Genomic DNA, 19,026 nt, shown 5'->3' on the forward strand with positions numbered 1-19,026 from the left:
ATGATTAATAGGGATAACTGGGGGCATTCGTATTGCGACGTTAGAGGTGAAATTCTTGGATCGTCGCAAGACGAACATCAGCGAAAGCATTTGCCAAAGGTGTTTTCATCAATCAAGAACGAAAGTTAGAGGTTCGAAGGCGATTAGATACCGCCCTAGTTCTAACCGTAAATATGTCATCTAGCGATCCGCCGACGTTACTACAATGGCTCGGCGGGCAGCTTCCGGGAAACCAAAGATTTTGGACTCCGGGGGGAGTATGGTTGCAAAGCTGAAACTTAAAGGAATTGACGGAAGGGCACCACCAGGAGTGGAGCCTGCGGCTTAATTTGACTCAACACGGGAAATCTCACCAGGCCCGGACACCGGAAGGATTGACAGATTAACAGCTCTTTCTTGATTCGGTGGGTGGTGGTGCATGGCCGTTCTTAGTTGGTGGAGCGATTTGTCTGGTTAATTCCGGTAACGAACGAGACTCTAGCCTGCTAAATAGGCGTCGTCATTTAGGTGTGCGTGGCTACGCGTCGATCGCGCAGACGCATCTCGACGAGACGTCGAGACGCATGATACGCTTACTCGCGATCATTGTACGTCCGTCGCGTAAAACGCAAATACACGTCGTTAAATGTGCAAGAGCGTCAGACACGTCGTTCGACAAATGTCCTATCTATCGTATAGAGCGTTATTTTTGAACGGACCGTCGGTAACAACGTTCAACCCGAAAGAGCGAAGCGTAAACAGCGACGACACTTATCAAGCGAAACGGACCGACGGATGGCCGTCAAATGCGCTTCTGGATCGTATCGTATAGGGATACGAGATCATAATGCGCAATGTGGCATGTTTACTTTATACAGCCGGCCCTCAGACAGGAGTGGTCCTGGATGTGTCTCCACGGACCGCAATGTGCGTTCGAAATGTCGATGTTCAAATGTGTCCTGCAGTTCACACTATGACGCGCAGTTAACTGCGTTCTTCATCGACCCGCGAGCCAAGTGATCCACCGTCCAGGGTAATAGTTTTACAAAATTATTACCCATGTTACGATAAATAAAGAATTTTTTTTTTTTAATATATCTAAAAAAAAAAAAAAAAAAAACATTTACCCCCGTCGCGGAACACCGCGTAATCTGCAACGAGAGAGAGTGAACGTTAACGAACGCGTATCCACCTAAAGCTTATATGTTTCTCACGGTTTGCGGATTTTATGTTAAACCGTATCGTAACGAAGCATAAAACTCTCGATTGTACGCGACGCGAGACGAACGACCGGCGCGCCCGGACAGTTAAGCCATGGAACGCCTGTCGGTTCGGTCTCTTTTTAAAAGTTCATCGATACGATTGGATAAAAGTGTCGACGAACGTTTTAAGTATTTGGAGAACATTAATGTGACATCGTTTCGCGTACGCAGTGCACGTTAAAACGGTACATCGTTAATGATCCTTCCGCAGGTTCCCCTACGGAAACCTTGTTACGACTTTTACTTCCTCTAAATGATCAAGTTTGGTCAACTTCCCAGCAACGCCGACGGCCGTGAAGCCACCGCGTGTCGGTCCGAAGACCTCACTAAATCATTCAATCGGTAGTAGCGACGGGCGGTGTGTACAAAGGGCAGGGACGTAATCAACGCGAGCTTATGACTCGCGCTTACTAGGAATTCCTCGTTTATGGGGGATAATTGCAAACCCCAATCCCCAGCACGAAGGAGTTTCAGCGGGTTGCCCGGGCCTCTAGGCCAGGGAGAACATGCTGATTCCTTCAGTGTAGCGCGCGTGCGGCCCAGGACATCTAAGGGCATCACAGACCTGTTATTGCTCAATCTCGTGCGGCTCGAAGCCGCCGGTCCCTCTAAGAAGAATTTTAATACGTCGCCAGTGAGTTGCGTGACGCGTAGCCACGCACACCTAAATGACGACGCCTATTTAGCAGGCTAGAGTCTCGTTCGTTACCGGAATTAACCAGACAAATCGCTCCACCAACTAAGAACGGCCATGCACCACCACCCACCGAATCAAGAAAGAGCTGTTAATCTGTCAATCCTTCCGGTGTCCGGGCCTGGTGAGATTTCCCGTGTTGAGTCAAATTAAGCCGCAGGCTCCACTCCTGGTGGTGCCCTTCCGTCAATTCCTTTAAGTTTCAGCTTTGCAACCATACTCCCCCCGGAGTTCACAACCGAACTTGTGTTCGTTGGAAATTCGATTTCCTTTTGTTTCGCGGTGCCTCGAACTTATTTGGGGGAAGGAAATTTATTTGCGGGTAATTGTTACAATAACTTCCTGGTTTGAACAGATAAGTTGTGGCGGAATGAGAAATTAATTCAATTAGTTTACATTTACAGCTATATCTGTCATATTTTGGTGAACGTCTCCACATCATAGAATGGATTATGGTTGTGTGATCGTGGTTGCTTTGTTGATAACAATTGATGCATTGTGTGTTATGGCGGCTGCTTTTAATTACCTACTCCATGCTGAGTTAATTAAAAGGTAATAGTTTTGTAATTTTTATAGTGACTCTCGTGACGCCCGACTAGTTTTGGACCTAAACTTAGTTTAGGTTTTTCCAAAACTCCAAATTTTAGTTTTCAAGTTTTAAGAGGCTTAAAAACAATACACTTTTAAAATAAATTTGTAATATGCATGGAAAAGTTTCCTATTTTCTTTCTAGTCAAACCTACGTTCGTGGATTTTCTTAAAATAAGCTTTTCCCTCGCTCATCATCATCATCATGGGTGTGCAATAGTCACAATTCAGTACAAAAACCCATATAAAAGCAATAACTAATTAAGACGCCAAATGCACATCTGAACAGCATGAAATTGGCGTTATGCTAGGTGTACGCAAACATTTTCAATCTGGGTCAGCGATTCGCGGCCGGCTCGGCGCAGAATGCTCAACGGCACAAAATGATTCATGGAAATTGCACCGTAATTGAAAAAAATACGTTATTGCCGTTTGACGCATTGCCGCCGCGTTCACGAGCGCGCCACGAATATTCACATCCGATGAAATCGTAATCTATTCGGGGATACCTGTGTATGTTTAGATACTATCGATTTATGGCTGTGAAATTACAATGTTGGACGTTTATTGTTGTTTTTTTTGGGTTCTCTACCCAAATTGTGAAATGTTAATACTTCACACTTATACTCATTCATTTACATAACTAAACTAACATGCATTTGTATTTATATGCAGTTGACTATATTGTTATATAGTGTAATACCATTACACAACATTGTGAAATTACTTAATGAAGCTACTGTTACCAATATCAGAAATTAATTATTATTTTTTTATAAAACAGTAACTAGAGTAATAATTTTTAATGTACTGTGCAATCACCTTGTTTTTATTTTGTACAATTTTTTTTTTAAATATTTTATAATGAATCTTAAGATTTTACTACCTTGTGACATATGAACAGTGAAATTGTTTTCTTTTTTTTATAAGTTTGTTTTTATTTGGTGCCTGACTGTGTTTTATGTCAAGTGCTTGTATAGTATCAGTTCAGTAATAACCCCACTATATAATGTAAGCCTACTAGTATTGGACCACGCTTTTATACCATTTGTAATGAATTTCTGATAATATGTTCTCATTAATTCCATCCTTCAATGTAATTGTTAACTTATCCAAAGATATGGTTACAGTCTGGTGTATCTCTGACTACGGTCATGGAGGACTAAGGTCAGGATATGGTTTTATGGTAACTACTTTGTTAGTTTCTTCTGACTAAACCTTAGCTGCCATAATTAATTTTGAAATTTTCTTTATGTATAATAAAAGATATATTATGTTCTGCAGACTGGTGTTTACCATTGAATAGTAATGGAATCTGTTGTTTTCATTCTTATAATAAAACAAAGAAAAAGTAACAATTTGAGATTAAAATTGTCTATGCTAGACACCAGTTTATAAGAACAGTAGTGTGTAAAGCTATAAGCGTGCTTAAATAATAGTTTAAAAAATAAACTCAATATTATCTATTGTTTATAATTAGTGTTAGCTGATAAACTTATCAGATATTGCAGGACTAATAGATTTTGTTCCTCTAGTCTATGATTGTTCTAAATTTGTTACAGGTACTTTTTATGTTTTGTAAAGTATGCAAGTACCTAGATTGTCCTAGATCAATATCAAAAAGATACTTTAACAGCAATAACTTGTAATTAAGTCCCAATTGTCTATAGCTTATTTTTCAGTAAAAGAATAATAGAAATGACAAAAAAAAAATGCTTTACAGCTAGCTAGCTAGGTCCATAAAGCAAATACCAAAAAGAAACTGTTAACATAATATTATTGCAACAATTGGAATTAAATTAGGTTTATTTATTTTTTGTACATGAGTAATTGAAACTTAGACATTAGTATGTGCCTTTTGAAATTAAATCTTCACCATCCATATCCATTCAGTCCATGATTTAATATTCATAACTACTAGACACCTTAGAACTATACTTCGCCTATTTCCAGTTGAAGCCTATGGCAGTGCTAAACTCATTCTCATTTTTTATTGTACAATGTATTGATCTAAAAGTATTATTTAGCTGATGAGGAAAATATAATTAACCCTACTAAAACCTGTCACAGCAAACATTCCACAATATTATTTTTGTAGATCTTTAATCCTAACCGAAGGCACTTGAAAATAGTGCAAGTCAAGTGTGTAATCATGACACTATTTATGATCACGATCACAACGCATCTCACGAGAATCCCATTAAGCCTGAAAATTATATTACAATTATGTTTCGTCTAGAATAAGCATAATTTAGTTAATATTTACTACATATTTTTTTATAACTTTGATTATTTCGCATAAAATTAACTGCAGTTTATTCATATGAATAGAATGAAATAATAAATTTCTTTTTGTACATGGTTTCTATTTATTTCCACACATTATCATTCATAGAGTACTATTTAAGGAAAACAAACACCTTTTATATAATAATATTTATTTACAGTTTTCGGAATTTATTAATTAGTTAACACTTAACTACAAAACTAAAATTTTTGGAAGACTATACAAATACAAAAATGATTTCAGATGTCTGGATAGAGTATTTTCAGGACTTTTTCTTCAAAATTCTGTATGTGTCCTTACTAACTAAATAACTGACAGCGGAGACTATAGTGGAGGCAGCGGTGATGCCGCACAGTGCGTGCAGCGCCGGGTGGTCTACGTAACCGAACACAGGCGATGCAAGAGTTGTACCCACCTAGACATCAACAATAAATTATGTTCTGACACAGTATGATTAAGATATATGTAAACATAAAGCTTAAATAAACAACAGAATGAGCATTGCAGCATCAATAAAGTTATTTTATAAATATTAATGTTTATATACTTCTAGCATAATTTCTACAAAAGTAGGTACCATTCTTCTACTTGTGATTTACAATCATAACAAATATGTATTATGTGATGTGATATAGGTGTTATGTAACAGTTAAACTTACCAGTAAAAGTTGTACAGCGGTGTTCACTTTACTGATGAATGTAGGGGCAAGCTGTGCTGTTGCATGTGTCACATCGAAATATCTGCTTAGTGTTCGCTGTAAAAAACGTAAGTATTTTAGAGTTTATTATGCTTCTAAAAAAAATAATCTCATACCTTTTGGTGCTTCGGTTGTCATATAATAAAACTACATTATAGGTAAATACTTATTGTATTCTAAGTTTATTAATATATTATACTTGATAAAATAAAGGTGTAAATCTCTGTTTAAAGATAATAGTCTCATCAATAGATTAGTCTCATCTTTTAAAGGCAGATTTAAAAAAAGATTGATTTCTATTATAAGAGTGCAGTTGGTGCAACTATTTATATGACAGTTATTTCAGTTGTATACATGATTTGGTAATCTTTATTGTTGTTTTGAAATGAAGTCCAAATCAGGATATTTAACCTTTTTTAAGCACCTATAGAAATGGAACAGAGTTGCAGAATTTGGTCTTGAATATCATTAACACACTCAATCAAAATAGTAATAAGTGTTAATTTATAATGCACAGAATTAGATAAATATCCTTACCGGTGGTGGCAAGCTCATGTATCTGATTACAAATCCAGCTACAACCAATGCTAAGTCTCGTCCAACAATGAGCAGAGTTAATGACAATGGAATAAAGTTTTGATAAGTGAGTGATATGAAGAGAGTTGCTATCAATACTTTGTCTGCCATGGGGTCCAGAAAAGACCCCATTTTCGTTGACTGGCCTTTCCAATTTCTTGCAATCCAGCCATCAAGCTGTAATCCAAAAACAAAATAAACATTATAGGTACAACAATTTAGTAAATATTATTGTTTGACAGCTGTGAGAATATGTTGGAGGCATTTGTTTATTTATTTTTATGTAACTATGACATGGCTGACAATATTTTTATAGGGCTCTCTTTGTTGTCTTTAAATTGCATATAGAAAAAGCAGTATGAAGTGGCCATACAAAATGTAATAATATATGTTGCATAGAACATCTCGGTTAGTATTTTGAACTTTGTGAGAATGCTAGTTTTCCATTTAAACTTTTTGTATTTATCAATAAATCGTATAAAATTGGGATGGCTAATTAATTTATACCTTACCAGATCTGTGACACCAGCAAACACCAACAATCCTAATGCCATGTTATAGTTCTCTTGAAATATTGTGTATCCCAAATATGGAGACATAGCTATTCTTGTAAAACATAATATGTTGGGTATTGTAAATACCTTTTCTTTCTGAAAATAAACAGTACAATAAATACTATACAATGTTTGTATAGAACATACTGTCTACAAAAAAAAAACAGTAAGATTGATTAAAATGTTGTCTATTCTATCTATTTTTTTCTTAATATTCGATTTGTTCATGCAGCAAAGGTATGATAAAAGGCATGTAATTATACTGGCTGACTGATTAATATATATTATTTAATATGAAGAGGCTACTGGTTAATAATAACAATAAAACTTCAACAGTGATAGTAGAATCCTATTAGTAGGTGAAAGAGAAATCAATAACATGGGAAATATGGAAAATAGTGATTTTTATTAGTGTTTCTAAATAATACTTATAAGATTACCTCTACAACTTCCTCAATTCTTTCTTTTACTTTAGCTTTAGTTTCAAGTATATCCTTAATGATATAGTCCTTTTTATCTCTCAATTTCTGACCAGTTATTTCTTTCTGATGTTTAATATCCCTGACAATCTCTTCACTTCTCTGTCTAAGGCGGTGTTCTGTGTCCTTGAGTTGTTCTTTTTTGTGCTCAAATGCATCTTTTAGAGCGTCAGCTTTCTTCTCAAAGGTTAGGAAATGTTTCTTATCGTCAGATGAATAGAAACATGATATTGATGATAGATGCACAGGGCACCTCAACCTCCGCCGTCTAAAGGACAGAATAGTAACATAATCTCTAACTGAAACATCGTAATTCCTTATTATATTCGGCCGGTACAAAAGTGCGACATGTTTCATAAAATTACATCTTGTGAGTAGTTTCATAGTAGCTTTCTTAAATGCCACTAACTAATGACGAGGCACGTATTTTCTACAAAGTACTAATTCAATCAAAGTAGAAACAACAGTATAGTCAATTATAAATTGAAATACACAAATATTTGGCAAAAAATCATGAAACTGAGTGATATCGTATTGCATGTGTCTGTCAAATTAATGTCAATGTTGTAAATGTCAATGTCGCAACTTAGCAAGTCCTTGCCCGACCTAAATACACAATAATATTTAACTGAATATAATTACAATCAACAAACTAAGTATACTGCATGCACACTAATTAGGAACATTTGTATTCGAAATTATTAAATCCTTTTTATATCTATTAATGGCTGAAAGATTGGATTTAAAAATAAAGAAATAATATTTAGGTTTGGCTACACCAAATCTCTTTTCTAAATTCTAATTAAAAAGTTTATCTGTCAAAGTGTTGTCGACTGGGTACATACTTTGTGCTATTTATTTTTAACAAAGATACTAGTTTCTAAATAGCTAACGATATTATAACCCTAATACTCATATCAAAAGTTAAATTATTTGTTTAAAATGTTTTTACCTGGATAGCTGTTAAAACTTATGAAGTAGAAGGTATGTCAAATAATTGTTATTGTTATGTGCTCCTTGAATGTTTATTTACATAACATTATTTAGCATATAATCTGATTGTCTGTCATTTCCAACAAAAGATAGTTAAATGAATTAATCAGATGACTGTATTGGTAACCTCACAACAAGATTCTTATTTTTCTATTTGGTGTTTGTAGATAAACAAAGTGTTTGATTACAAATTATTGCAATATTCATAGCAGTAATGTTTATTTTGCTGATCAAATTTCTCAATGTATTTATAATATTGTCTTCAAGCAATGATATTATTCTTCATACTATTATTCTGCATTACAATAACAACTCTATTCAAAAATATTTGAAATAGAAGTGTAAATTAATTAGGAAATAAAATTTCCTTCATAGTAACAGTAAATTGTTCATGTCAATGACTTGTGACCCGGGCTGAACACTGATAACACGACATAATTATTTGTTTACTTAACAAGGTAGTTGATTTTACTATAATTATATAAGCAGAAACTGTTTACATTCCATTTAGTGAAGTTATTTGTAGCATTATCATTAGTTTCCCACAATACTGTGTTTTATTTTACTTAGCAGTCATTTAGACAGGAGTTTTTGATTTTCATTTATAGTTTGTATTTGTTGCAGTTATAATTAGATTACAAAATGAAGGAAGAGGAGTTGACATATATATTAAATCTGCTTGATAAGCTAACAGGAGAAATTTATGATGTGAGTAAAATCCTATCTTTTTTTCCGAAATTATCTTCTGTAAATATATTACTTAAAATTCAAAACTTCATAGTAACTGATAATAAAAAAGGTAAAATCAAGACCAGCTTTATTTTATTTTTGTTCCTTTTTCTTTAATGTTAATGTTTATGTAAAATGTTTGCTTTTACCAGGAAATTATACAACTGCACTATGACATTGAAGAATCCAAACCATGCAAGGAGTTCAGCAATGAAACAATAGAGTTTATAAAAGTGAACTTAAAAAACAATCCTGTGACCACATCTACAATCCTATCTTACATACAACAACATGCTCAGAGCGACGATCCTAATGTCAACAAAATACAGACCCTTTATCTGGACATCTTGAAATATGAGCTGAGCGAAACCAACTCTATTGATAGGCTTATAACTTTGATATCACTAGTGAGATGGAAAGAGCCCCTCTTGCCGCAATTCATCACACAAATTCTACAACCAATCTCTGAAGAACATTATAGGCAATATAGAAAGCAAATCCTGCTTTCTCTTATACCTCATGAGAGACCCAACCTTTTACACGTTGCCTCAGAGTTGATGCAGAAAAATGAGCCACAGAAAGAGTTTAAACTCACTCCAGAATATATGCTCGAACTATGTTACCAGGACAGGACACACTGGCTGCTGAAAGCTGCCCAGGTGTACAAACAACAGGTGCATGACATGAAGAATGTCACTTTCAAAATCAACAACTTCACTAAGCAGATTCTCATCATGGTGCTCATAGATCTCACAAACAGTCCTGAAACATTTGATCTAACATCTCTAGTGCATCAGCTCACCAACATATTCTCAATTTTAGATACATATACAACAGCTGATAACCAGCTACAATTTTATATAACTGAAGTGAAAAGAGAATTGACAATAATCAAATTCTGTTTAGAAAACAATTGTAAAATTATGACCACTTCTATTTTTAGTCAGCTATTGGCACAGAGTGCTCTGGCGGTGATATCTCAAGTATGTAGACTTTCTAAAGTAGATAGATATAAAGTCTCAAGACTTTTAAATACGAATAATGATTTTATTGCCGAGTTAAAAACTTTGAAGAATAAATCTAACATTAAAGTTCAGGATAAGTATTGCTCTAACTGGGATGTTATGACATATAACAGTTACTGTGCTATAACGAAGATTATAGATACAATAGTGAACTCGTCTGAAGGTGTTGAGAATGCCCAGGACACTGTATCATCCTTGGACGAATTAAAACGCCTAGTCTTATCTATACAGCCCCCACAGAGCTGTATTGAAGTGATCGAGAATATTTTCTCATGTCTTTTCTTGAGATATGAATATTTTTCGTGTCACGAGCACAGTCAGGACTATCCCTGCGGTGCACACTCAGATTGTTCATATTTTTACGCAAAAAAGCAGACAACAAATTCAAAAACCGGTAATAATAATACTTCGGGCTTTATGTGTAACTCTTACACAACTCAGCTAGTATTAAATACATTGAAGCTATGTTTAGAGAAGTTGGAAGAAAAGTCGGAAGTTTTGGACAATGAACAGGAGATATCATTGAGGCTCAAAAAGTTGGTGAAGGTGGTGAACCATTCTATTTGGAAGCTGCAGTTAGTGTCGACGTTGTCTCCCGACACTAGCCCGTTGCCATTGAAGCTTTGTTTAGACTATGTCGAAGTGGACGAGAGTAGTGAAGACGAAGCTCGAGAGATGGACCTTAAGGCTTTCAGGAAAAAAACCGAAAACTCGAAGGAGGAATACCAACGCAAAACACGATGTCGACCAAGTTATGTTCGCGTCAACTGTGTCTGACGAAAGTGAGTCACTTAAGCAATTTTCACTTAGAAATTTTCACATATTAACCAAAATAAACTCGTTTAATGCAGTTCTTAAAGAAATATTCTGTTTTCAGCATATCCATCTAAAAGAGGCAACGGCATAGATTTCATATCAATCATGCTGGCAAAACCTACAAGCCTCGTCGCTCTTGCACTGTACCATAATGACTTCTCCAAAGCCAATCAGATTTTAGAGGTAAGTGCTATTTTCACCCCTAAATAAAACTTTCTTGAGAATTTATTTCACTCACACTCAACCGTTTTTATAGAGACCTCAAAGTTTTAACGTCGAGGGCCTCAAGAAAGCCCTATTTAGGGGTCTTAAATAAAACGCAATAAAAGCAAAATTTAAAATGGCTTTAAAATAAGTCTGTATCTTCAGATATGCCAGTAAAAAGCCCTAAAATAACTACAAAGTCTTTATAAAATGTTTAAACTCTTCATAACATTCTTTCTCGCGTGGACTAGGATCGTACATGATAAGCTCCCCGTTCTTCTTTTTGAACACTCCTGGTGGGTACATGACTACATACTTCTTCGCTTCCTCGATAGTTTGCTGGGGCTTAAAGAACTTGCAACGCAAACAACAGCAACACCAACCTGAGGGTTAAGTTAGAGTGTAGATTCTGAAGGATTACTGCCACGTCTTATTCAATTTTGACGACGACGAATTAGTGGCGTTTCTCTTTCACAACTGCAGTAAATAGTACTTTAAAATGTTGCCGTTGGCCTTTAGGCAATGTGTAATAAATCTGATATGAATATATCCATCGATAAATAAGCTGGTCATAGTGGTCATTGTCACACCATCCTGGAGTCACCCACTGCTACATATAGGCCTCCCCTTTTTCTGCCACTCATAGTCACACTCATTTTCACAAGAAAAAATAATGTACAAGTAATGGAGGTACACTCCTAAATATTAATGCCATACTAGAACTTATTAACTTAGATTTCTTATGATAAATAGGATCATTTGCAAAGCTATTATTACCTTGTAGCAATACTTTAATCGATCCAAAAGACCCTGACACTGAATATATTTAGCACTGTTGCATGCTTTGTGTGCGATTCTGACCTTGACGCAAACTAGTTTAGGTAAAATGTAAGAATAATTATGAATGCAAAAGTTTTTTTTATATTAAAGTAACTCCACTGTACTTGTGTATGTCACTAAACCGCTAGACCGATTTGAATGTTCTTTTGGAAATTTTGCGGGCCCTAGACGGTTTAGATTCATCAGTTCGGTAGAACAGAGTACGTCGAAGTTAGTCTGATCAGCCTCTTTCCAATGAACATGTACTTGAATTATTTCTACCCATACGCGTTCTGACTAATTTGTTGGAAAGGATAATATAAATAAAATAATATAAAACTTTTATATTGCTCTACATTCTGTATTCTATCGTTACTTCTGACATTTGCACTAATTTTCGCCTACGTAGGTATTTAATAAATACGTGATGAAGCGAAATGACTACGTGTGCTCTTTAGTGCTCAGGTTATCAATTGTTTTGGTTACAACGATACATTGTATCGATATTTCCGTACCTACTGATTACAGTACCCATATGTAGTAAATATACCTACTATTAGCTCTATCTGGACGGTTATGATTACTCAGTCAGCTTTGATTACTGCCATATCTTCTGCATACCTTATTACTACTTCTCCACTCCATTTTAGGCTCATATGTACCTTTCCATCCAGCCATCATACAAAGCTATCCGATTGCCTGGAGACTTCAAGCAAGCGTATAGCTCTGTATTCATTATTTCGTCTTACCTCTTGTACACCAAACAGGAACAGCGATAGCCAGATAAACCAGGAACCATATCTGTATAATCTTCCACATTCTCGCGGATATGTCTTTAGTTAATTGACGTTCGTTATTGTAATCGTGTATTAGACATTTAATCGCATGGAACCCGATTCCCTTCACATTTTGCGTGCAGTTTTCAGTTTCGGTTCTCAGTAGTAATATTGTTTTCACCATATTGATCGCACCGTAGTCTGACAGAACTGTAATTTAAAAAAAATACAATAATACTGAAGGCAGACTAGAGAAAAGAAAGATAAAACAACAATTCAAACTATAGTCACTGGATAGATTGTTTGGTGAAGCACTAACCTGGGTTTAGGCCCACTGCATAAAATAATACGCTGAATGCATTACAAAAAAAAAAAAAGTCAGTCGATTGCTTTTTATACTACATATTACGGTGCGCAATTTGCGTTTTCATCGTCATTTATTACAATAAGCTCCCAGAGATTAAAGGAAATTTGGAATTGTATCGCATAGCTGTTGCTAACTTGCTTATCTGTCTCCTCATCGACGATAAATATAGATTGCATAGGTAGTTGTCGAGTTTCAGCATTCAGAAAAAAAAGCATCTCAATATTTTAATTTTCATTCCCAAAAAACAATATAATTATTAAATAGACGACATTGCCGTTGGCCTAAGGCAATGTGTCACAAATTTTGTGAGAAAGCAGTAATCATCCATGGACATGCAGAGCTGTTTTTCAACGACTAGACATTTTTTTTAGATAAAAAAAATCTTCAATCTCCCCTTTCTTACCCGTTCACACTTCTGCGCATCCCTCATCCAGTATTTCCCATAAGCTTAGCTAAAATAACTAAGTATGGTTGATATAATCTACAATACCTGTTTTCTTTATCTGATACGTATCTTTTGACCGAGATTCGTTTTTCTCCTGTTCATAATACTCGTCTAAGAGGCTATCGTAATCATATTCCGTTTCGTTTTCTTTTGTTTTAGTCTCTCTTTTCTTAATCGCGTGCGCATCGCCCGGCTGGAATGTATTTACAAGTTTTGCTATTATATTTCTAGTGTGAATCATGAGACTTATCCACTATTGTATCTAATTAGTTACGCCATAGCAAAACAAGCCCGCATACTGTTTTGCATACAATCACTAATTGTATATTTGTATGTCATTTACGTCATTGCTTGCTCGTATTACATTAAGAGCTAAAGAGCAAAGATAATAAGGTTGTTTGAGCTATGTTTGATGTCCAATGTATGTGCGATAGTTGATCATTACGCTATAGAATCTATTTACGTACTAGGAGATTTTAATGCTCATCCGGGAGAACTGTTCGGTAACGAGCTAATTAATTTATGTATGGACCAACAATGGTCCTGTGTGGATATAGATGTGTTAGGAAGTGTATTAAGTAATTATACATTTATAAGCGAGGCTCACGGGTGTGTGAGGTGGCTCGATCACTGTGTTACTAGTCATTCTGCCAAACAAACTATTAAGAATGTATTTATTAATTATGACACGTTTTGGTCTGATCATTTGCCCCTAGTCATTGAGTGTGAATTAAGTGCAATTATATGTAAAAATAGTAATTATAATAAAAATATAAAAAATAAAGCTGTTTGGGGCTATAGAACTAAAGAACAAATAAAAAGCTATACCAAATTGTGCAATAGTAAACTGAAATTAATAGATTTTCCTGTTGAATTAAGAGAATGTAGTTATGATATTTGTAATTGTAAGGAACATAGAAATTGTCTAGATAAACTATATAAGGATATAATAATAGCATTAACAGACTCAGCCATTAACACTTGTGAAACTAAATCTCACTCGCGTAAGAAAAAACATGTAATAGGATGGAATAAGCATGTATGTGAAGCTCACAGGGAAGCTAGGAGTAAATTTTTATACTGGGTTTCTCAGGATAGGCCACAATCCGGTACTATATATGAAGAAATGTGTGAAAGTCGCAAATTATTTAAAAATAGATTAAAGTGGTGTCACAATAACAAAGAACAGATAAAAATGGAAATTATTTCGGAATGTCGTGCTTCTAAAAACTTTAGTGATTTTTGGAAAGCAACCAACAGTTTAAATCATAAGACTGGCCTTCCAGTGAGCGTGGGAAGTGCGAGTGATAGCAGAGATATAGCTGAACTGTTTAGAGAACATTTTACCACTAAGTCTCCACTGGGTTCTTCGTCTGCAGATCCTGGGTCCACCATGACCGGTGAATTGTATAGGGTGTCTGCTAAACAAGTTCGACAAATTGTGAGTAGCATGTCTAGGGGCAAGTCACCGGGTCATGATGGACTCAGTATCGAGCATCTAAAATACGCTGGTGTTCATTTACCGCGTGTGCTGGCAATGTTCTTTACCTTATGTCTGAATCACTCGTACTTGCCTATAGACCTTATGAAAACCATCGTAGTACCAATAGTTAAAAATAAAACTGGAGATTTGTCTGATAAGAACAATTACCGACCGATTTCCTTGGCTACAATTGTGGCCAAGGTGTTGGACAGTGTGCTCGACTCAGAACTTGATAAAAATATTAATATTCATGATGCTCAGTTTGGTTTTCGCGCGGGACTTTCCACTGAAAGCGCAATTCTGAGTCTGAAGCACACTGTCCAATACTACACGGAAAGAAGTACACCTGTGTATGCATGCTTTCTTGACCTCTCCAAGGCATTTGACCTTGTGTCGTATGACTTGTTATGGGAGAAACTCAAGAAAACCCGCGTGCCTACACAGGTACAACGGATTTTTCATTTCTGGTACCAAAACCAGAATAATTATGTAAGGTGGGCAAATGCCTTCTCGGACACGTACAGGTTGGAGTGCGGGGTGAGACAAGGTGGTTTGAGTTCTCCTAGGCTCTTCAACTTGTACGTGAATGAGCTTATAGTTGGGCTCAGCAGCACACGAGTGGGATGCTGGATTGACAACATTTGTATGAACAACTTTAGTTACGCAGACGACATGGTGCTGCTGACCCCAACTGTAAGTGCAATGAGGCAGTTGCTTGCAATATGTGAAACATATAGCATTCAGCATGGATTGATGTACAATGCTAAGAAGAGCGAGTACATGGTTTTCAAGGCCCCCGGTAAATGTACATTGAATGTGCCCGCAATAAAGCTAAATGGCATTGAACTAAAGCGGGTAGAAAAGTTTAAATATCTTGGACATTACGTTACAGAGGACCTTGAGGACCAGGTTGACATAGAACGGGAACGTAGGGCATTGGCGGTTAGAAGTAATATGCTGGCCCGCAGGTTTGTGCGTTGTAGTAAACAAGTTAAAGTCACTCTATTTAAAGCCTACTGTCAGACTTTCTACACGTGCAGCCTGTGGTTCAGATATACGCAGAGGACGCTCAATGCCTTACGTGTCCAATATAACAACGGGTTTAGGATGTTGTTGGGGTTGCCCCGTTTTTGCAGTGCCTCCGGTATGTTTGCGGAAGCCAGGGTAGACGGCTTCCACGCGGTAATACGCAAGCGGCTCGTATCACTACTGAGCAGGGTCAGGAGCAGCACCAACAGCATCCTGCAGGTTATTGCGGAAAAGCAGGACTCAGACATCCTGAAAGCATTTATACGCGCACAAATTTTACTATAAATCTTATTATTTTGTAATTATGTATGGACATTGTTCTGAAATAAAGATTATTATTATTATTATTAAATATGAGCTTATTGAGTAGGACTTTTGCCATTGTAAAAGAGAAACAGCGCATTATTTTGCACGTAGCTCTGTTTCACTTCCACAACGGTCTCATATTCCTGTTTAATGCTATATTTTCCGCCTAGGTTACGAAGAATAGATACACAGCTTGTAATAAATTTGCTTACAGCCAATGTACCCTATTCAGGTACATTGTTTAAGCCTATCCACGTTTTTTTTTTAAACAGCTGTGACCACATTAACTGATTCGGTCATTTATCATACCGACTGACAAACAATTACTCACAATAAAAATACAATTAGTGAGTAATATTTATTTACATTATTTGAGGAATGTCAAACACGAAATATTAATGAATTTTTTTGTGTTTATTCAAGTGGCTTGTTTTTAAATAGATGATGAGTTTCATTGATAAGTTCAAGCGGCTCTTTCTGAGGTTAAACCTTGATAGGGTTGTCGTATCCAAACTCCTGCGACGATGTTTCGGATGTTGACAGAAGTTCCTAAGAATTTATAGAATTCGGAAATTATTACATAATAACTGTTGGTTGCAGAAGTATGTAAATAATATTTACCTTTATATATGATTCGATGGCCTGTAATTGGGAGGCCTATGTCTATCAGTGGACGATATAGACTGATGATGTTGATGATATAATTCTACCTTTTTGCAAAGGTCCTTATGGGTCTCTTAGTAGTCGCTAGCTGTGTTTATTTCCAGCTAAGACTAGATTGATTTTGCTTTACTTAAAGGTCAGAGCGAAACAAATTCCAAAACCACCGCGGTTAACCTAGGATTAATTCACTTACCGGAGTCATGTAGGAAGAGATAATATAATTTGTGCGCCCCGTCACCACAATTATTGGCATAACAAAATCTTTGGGGAAATAGAAAGCAGAGAATCTGTATCGCCGGGAGCAACGTAGTAAATGTATCGTCTGGGGAAATCGGCATTATTGCTTCGTCAGAAATAGGCATAAACGCTTTATCCTGGGATATAGGTGTCATTGCGTCGTCTGAGTAAAGAGGCACAACTGTTTCAGTTGTACTAGGGGTTTCTATAGGGTACATCGGCGTCACATCGTCTGTGGCAACCGGCATGACTGCTTCGTCGGACGAAATTGGGGTAGCCGCACTGGAGCTTGGAGGAGTATTATCTTTTAATGTGGGGAACGTTATTTTTGTCTCGGCTTTTTGGTGGCCTTCTTATTTGCTGCTTGCACCTTTCTGAAATTAATAGTTACAAATACAATCGAGTCTGACAGAAACAAATAAAATATATATCTTCAAAGTGATTCCATGTTAGATAAGTTTATTTTCTACTCTAATTAAGTATGTTGAGGTCTTTTATTTATCAATAAAAAATACGACTACTGTTATTACTCAGTTAAACATGCAATGGAATTATTTTATACGAAATCCTACTTTCTACTATTCGATTAAAACAAGCAATAATTACTTTTTGAATTCACTTAATCGAATCTTATTCTTATTGTCTATGTTGAATTCCTTTAACTGTTGTTTCCCGACCATCTCGTAGTCGTCCTCAGTTATAACGAGATCGACCTTGTAGTTAGCTTTATCATGTAGCAGGACGTTGTACGAATCTTGTATAGCCATGCTATACGTGCAAAGTATATGGCATAGGCCGATAGACGCGAACAACATCATTTTAATACTTCTAATCACTGTTTAGGGATTATTTTAGTATTGTTTTACCCCATAAAGAAGAATTAGAGAAGAGACATTGACATGATTTCAGGATGACGTATGACGTTACATGATACTAGACAATAGTCAATCAAAATTCTCAAGTAAAAAGGTCGATTGATACATACAGTTTGAAAAATGAAAAGTCCAGTTGAATATTGTAGGCAGAAAAACTGGCGACAATCGAATCATTCAATCAGTATTATTTATTAAATTGGGTCATTTAACTTGATTGATGAAAACCATTTTTCAATTTCAGATGTTTGACCTAGCGGATTCCGAAATAGCTACGGAAGTAACATTTACGGAACACCTGCGTAACTTGATAGCGAAGATAAAAAATATAATTTACTATAGAGATGACACTCGTTACCCAAACCAAAGAACTATCAGCTTTATCTGTCGTGTCCACGGAGGTCATGGGGCTCGTTGAAGGGTTCCTGGCCTCGAATAGGGCTCCAAACTCCTTCGATATCATAGAACTTGGAGCTCGACATCCGCACTTGCAATTATACAATCACCAAAACGCCCCCTTCATAAACGCAGTCGATATATTACTGAGTAGTGGACTGAACCGCGAGATCACTTACGGACTGATAAATGTCGTGGAGAGAAAGCTCGCAGAAAGTAAGAAGCTGCACCGATATCGCAGCAGTCAAAAAAAACCAACTACATACGCTTCGTCGAAGACATTGCCAGCGTCACATTCGAAATCTTCGGTAACACTGAAAAGTCTTTTAGCTTTATCGACAACATCTGTGGACTGATCACAGATTGTCGCATCCCTGTTAAACATAAAGAGTTTTGTAAACTAAATCAACTCTCTAAAGAACTGAGGCAGTCATGCGAGGACTTGGTAGACATTGTGTCTTCGAATGAAACCGTGGAGCTAGACCCTAACTTACTTCAGAAATACCACCAAATTTATATGAACGTAGTTGCTGCGTCAGATAAGGATATATGCAATATATCAGAAGTCTCGCGCCAAGGTAGCAGAAAAGCCAGAATACCATACCTAAGGATGTGTTACATGTACTGTAAGACTGTGTCTTCAACTGGAACAAGAAAGACAATCGTTCTGTTGACAGCGGTTCAGAGACGCCATATTTCTCAGTCCTCGAACGACAACTTCACGACATATTTGGTAATATGATAAATAA

General features: G+C 36.3%; 2 protein-coding genes, 1 non-coding gene and 1 pseudogene across 3 annotated transcripts; 1 reads left to right on the top strand and 3 right to left on the bottom strand.

Moving 5' to 3' along the window:
- Positions 1–858: 858 nt before the first annotated feature.
- On the bottom strand, positions 859–1,015 carry LOC113507290. The gene has a single exon (XR_003401838.1). It is a non-coding gene; the product is annotated as a 5.8S ribosomal RNA (ribosomal RNA).
- Positions 1,016–4,726: 3,711 nt separating this feature from the next.
- Positions 4,727–7,680, bottom strand: LOC113507287 (probable cardiolipin synthase (CMP-forming)). Its single transcript, XM_026890150.1, has 5 exons — positions 7,079–7,680; positions 6,597–6,734; positions 6,046–6,261; positions 5,470–5,565; positions 4,727–5,225 (listed from the first exon to the last, which is right to left on the bottom strand). Exons 1-5 carry the CDS (start codon positions 7,499–7,501, stop codon positions 5,073–5,075), a joined length of 1,026 nt encoding a protein of 341 aa, XP_026745951.1. The 5' UTR covers positions 7,502–7,680; the 3' UTR covers positions 4,727–5,072.
- A 222-nt stretch (positions 7,681–7,902) lies between these two features.
- On the top strand, positions 7,903–19,021 carry LOC113507289 (annotated as a pseudogene).
- On the bottom strand, positions 10,871–17,026 carry LOC113507288. The gene is made up of 4 exons (XM_026890151.1): positions 16,966–17,026; positions 13,337–13,484; positions 12,453–12,689; positions 10,871–11,267 (listed from the first exon to the last, which is right to left on the bottom strand). Exons 1-4 carry the CDS (start codon positions 17,023–17,025, stop codon positions 11,077–11,079), a joined length of 636 nt encoding a protein of 211 aa, XP_026745952.1. The 5' UTR covers position 17,026; the 3' UTR covers positions 10,871–11,076.
- Positions 19,022–19,026: the final 5 nt, after the last annotated feature.

This window comes from Trichoplusia ni, unplaced genomic scaffold (genome assembly GCF_003590095.1).
Source record: "Trichoplusia ni isolate ovarian cell line Hi5 unplaced genomic scaffold, tn1 tig00001421, whole genome shotgun sequence".
NCBI lineage: Eukaryota > Metazoa > Arthropoda > Insecta > Lepidoptera > Noctuidae > Trichoplusia > Trichoplusia ni.